The sequence below is a fragment of the Entamoeba nuttalli genome, assembly GCF_000257125.1.
Source record: "Entamoeba nuttalli P19 unplaced genomic scaffold asmbl_6437, whole genome shotgun sequence".
Lineage (NCBI taxonomy): Eukaryota > Evosea > Mastigamoebida > Endamoebidae > Entamoeba > Entamoeba nuttalli.
In genome coordinates, this window is record NW_008578075.1 from 1 (window position 1) to 4,094 (window position 4,094).

The window sequence follows — 4,094 nt, forward strand, 5'->3', positions numbered from 1 at the left end:
TTATATAGTTGATAATAGAAATGAAAGACTTGAGTAATTAGTATTTCTTATTTTTTGAATTAATTTTGAGGATTTTGAAGGTATTGTTATTTATAAAGATTAAAATTAGATTAAATATTATTTTTATTAATACGTTTTGTTCTTACAATAGCATCAGGAGGCATACGTATTTAATAAAAATTAATTCGTTTAATACCTCACTTTTACAAATTAATAATATCAGAGTATTGCATTTAGTAATAGTTGTTGTTATTCTTAACAAGTGATATATGAGTAAGAATTTAAGGAAGGTAATGATTGGATATGTAAAAATGAGAAGAATTAATAACATTGTTTTTAACGTTAATGAACTAAACTGGTATAATGGTTCAATGTTTTAAAATACATTGAAAGAAATAACAACAAAGAATTAAGAATTTAACATAAAAAGTTAAATAAAAATTCTCAAAGGAATGAATAAGTTGAATTAAAGATGTATTCATACAAATAAATAGAATATTAGAAAACCAGGAGAATAATAATATTTTAAGTTAGTCTAAATTAGATGTTAGTCTTCTTTCAACAAGTCTCATTACTTTTTGATTTGACACTCTATTTTTTTCATAATTAAGAAATTGAAATTCTATTGAGTTTATTGGAATAAATGAGTATTGGTTGATGGAATAAATATTTAATTCAGTAAATTCTCTAGAAACTTTAATACAGCCATTTTGTTCATAAATTAGTTTTATATAATTTGTAAAATTAAATTGTTGTTTACTTTCTTTGGTTAATTTAGGTTCAATACATTTAATTAATTGGCTAATAGTATAATGATAAAGCCATAATGATTCATGTTGTGGATTTAAATGAATTAAAGTAGATACCCAAACATATTCTAAAATAAAAAAGTCTTTTATTTGTTGGTTAACTTCATTTAATTTAAAAGTATAAGAACCATTTACAAGTTTTATACAATAGTATATTTCAATCACTCTTTTTCTAATATTCATTAATGAATAATCACTTGAATCATTTATTATTCCTTCTTCACACCATTTCATAATATCAAGATAAATATGGTTAATATGACAATGATCAATTAACCATAAAAGGTGTTTATATAAATGATATCCTCGACTATATTTTGATATTGCTTTCGTAATAAAATTAAATTCATATTTACTTTCTTCTTGTTTCAAAAGTCTATTTCTTTTTGAGTAGATCATTTCTCTATAATAATATATCAAAAATCCTTTCTTAAATCTTTTACTCAAACTCTCTGTAAATCTCATTTCACTTATCCCGTTTATGTTTAACTCAAAACGTTTGTTCCATGCAATTGAACAATCACCATTAATCATGAGACAAATTGTACTACATTCAAGTGGATATTCTCTTATATTTTTCATAGCAACTCTATAAGTTTGACCAATTAATTCAAAGAACAATCCAATACTATTTTTATGAATATAAATTACTTTGTTTTTTATTTCATTTGTTGGATATTTTTTTATAAACTCATCATATCCAATACCAATAATTCCTATTTCATCAAAGTTCCACTCCTTTCTCAATTCATCGCATGTAATAATTTCGTTGAGTATTTCTTTATCACTTATTTCCATTAAAACCTTTTTCTAGTTCTTGTTTATTGTTTTGTTTAACAATGTTTAACAATTAAATAATAATTTATCTCTTTTTTTTATTTGATTGATAGTCTTTTCAGAAATTATTTTGTTTCATTTTAAAGAAGCGATTGAATCATTTTTCATAAACTAAAAAGATAAGAAAATAATAATTTATTATAGTTTTTATTCTATTATTACCTTTGTATCTCTAATAATTCTATTTTAAAAATATTGATTGCAAATGATCTTTTATTTTATATATTTACATAAATAAATCTTGATATTGGTTTTATTATATATAATTAAAAAGATGATATTAAAATTTAGATAAACATTCTTTTTGAATTTTCTTTTCATTTCTTCTACAAACATCGAAATTCTAATAGATGAAGAGTAGAAATAATACTCTTGTTAATGAAAACTCCAACCCAATTTTTTTAATTAAGATTCACAGGTATAATATAATGTCATTATAGTATTATCAACAATATAAGAATATAATATGAGTAATAAGACTCATCACAAAAAAAGTATATTCTTTGAGTAAATATTATAACATTTATACATTTGAATATTCTATTTCTTATTTAAATGATATGTTTAAATTGTTATTCCAGTTTTATAAAAACTAAATGAAATATTTTTATCATTAATACTTTATTAACAGAACATTTAAAAATGCTTTAAAATTTAGCAAAACAGATTGGAATTAAAGAAGATTATCAATAAATTGAAACTTAAAATCTTAAAAATAAAAGACTGTATGTTTGGAACACTTAACAGAGTAAATTATGACGTTGGATATTTCTCTGTTGGTGATTCTAATAAGATTATTCTTTGTATTGGTGGATTAACCAATAATCTATTCAATCACCAATTATTCAATTTACTTGCTGATTATTTGCATAATGAATATCAAATAGTTATTGCTCAACTTAGAAGTAGTGGGTATGGATTTGGTATTTTTACTATTGACGATGACGTTGATGATATTGAACAAATTATTCAACATATAGTACAAGGACAAGAAATTCATGAAATATTTATTATTGGACATTCCACAGGGTGTCAAGACATAATGAGAATGTATGAAAAACAAGTTCATTTGAAATACCCGATCAAGAAATGTGTTTTACAAGCTCCTGTTAGTGATAGAGACTCTATGAGAAATGATCTTGAAGTGATAAGAGAGAAGAAAAGATTACTTGAAAAATATCAAATGAAAGAGGAAGATTTAAGTCAGAATACAGCCAATGATGAAAAGACTGAACTATGTCAATATAAATATTGTTCTGTTATTCCCCTTCTAGAAAGAAGATTTATCTCATTATTTATGAGAAAAGGAAAAGAAGACTTTTTTAGCGAAGATATGAAAAAAGAGGAAATTATTGAAAGATATAGAAATGTCTCTTTACCAAGTCTATTTGTTTTCAGTATGAAAGACCAATATATTCCATTTGATAATACTCAATATAACTTATTGATTACTAAAATTAAAGAATTAAGTCCTAACATTCAGGTAGAACAAATACAAGATAATCATGAAATAAGTGAAAAAGGCTTTGAATTTATTTCTAAAGTAAAATGTTTTATTGAATCAAACACAGCCAATTAATTTATTTAATTAACTTATTCTCTCTTAATTGTCTTATAATCAGACATTGTTTTTTTAATTTATTCTAAGTAGAATTACCTAGTCTATGCACTACAAAAAAGTCTTTCATCAGTTAAAATGTAAAAACTTAAGACTAATTTAAGATGTCTTTTATTTTCTAATCACTTAAGTTATTACTCTTTTCATGTAATACAACTAAGTAACACTCTTAAATTCTTTTGATTTATCATAGTTTTTTTGTTCTACAATACAATCATTTAAGTAATAGACTTATGTTGTAATAATAGACTTATATCGTTAAGTAGTATGATACATTATATAACATAGTTTCATTAGAACAAAAATCACAAAACACCAAAATAAATAATACCATTTATTAAGATGTTACTTTATAGCATCTTATTATTATTTGTTTTATTTAATACTAACAAGCATAATGTATAAAAAATTAACCTTTCTTCAGTATAAAATAGAAGTGATTAGACACTAATGACCTTACTCAAATCCCTTTGAATTATTTAGTAGATCTTTCATTTAGACAAACACCAATAAATGCAAAAGACTAAATCATTCTTAATAAAAGATAAGACTTATCTCCATACCTAAAGAAACTCTTTTTGTAACAATTCTTCTTTATAAAATATAAATAAACCTAGGGATATGTCTTAGATACACAACAATATTTTATGTTATAAACTTGGTTATTCCAAAATTAACATAAAAATTTCTTTGAAACGAGTTATAATTTCATTTATAACTTATAATTATTTTGTTTTTTTCAATACAACTTTCAAACAATAAAACTCCTTTTCTGTCAATTTTCTGTTTAATGAATAATAAACTTTTTAAATAAAGACAGTAATAATAAT

At 22.6% G+C, this 4,094-nt stretch overlaps 2 protein-coding genes across 2 annotated transcripts; one reads left to right on the forward strand and one right to left on the reverse strand.

Annotated features, from left to right (window-relative positions):
* Nucleotides 1-530: 530 nt before the first annotated feature.
* Nucleotides 531-1,607, reverse strand: ENU1_153920 (hypothetical protein; the record flags this gene model as incomplete). Its single annotated transcript, XM_008860669.1, has 1 exon — nucleotides 531-1,607. The coding sequence occupies one exon, from the start codon at nucleotides 1,605-1,607 to the stop codon at nucleotides 531-533; it is 1,077 nt and encodes a 358-aa protein (XP_008858891.1).
* Nucleotides 1,608-2,373: 766 nt separating this feature from the next.
* Nucleotides 2,374-3,225, forward strand: ENU1_153930 (hypothetical protein; the record flags this gene model as incomplete). Its single annotated transcript, XM_008860670.1, has 1 exon — nucleotides 2,374-3,225. One exon carries the CDS (start codon nucleotides 2,374-2,376, stop codon nucleotides 3,223-3,225), a length of 852 nt encoding a protein of 283 aa, XP_008858892.1.
* Nucleotides 3,226-4,094: the final 869 nt, after the last annotated feature.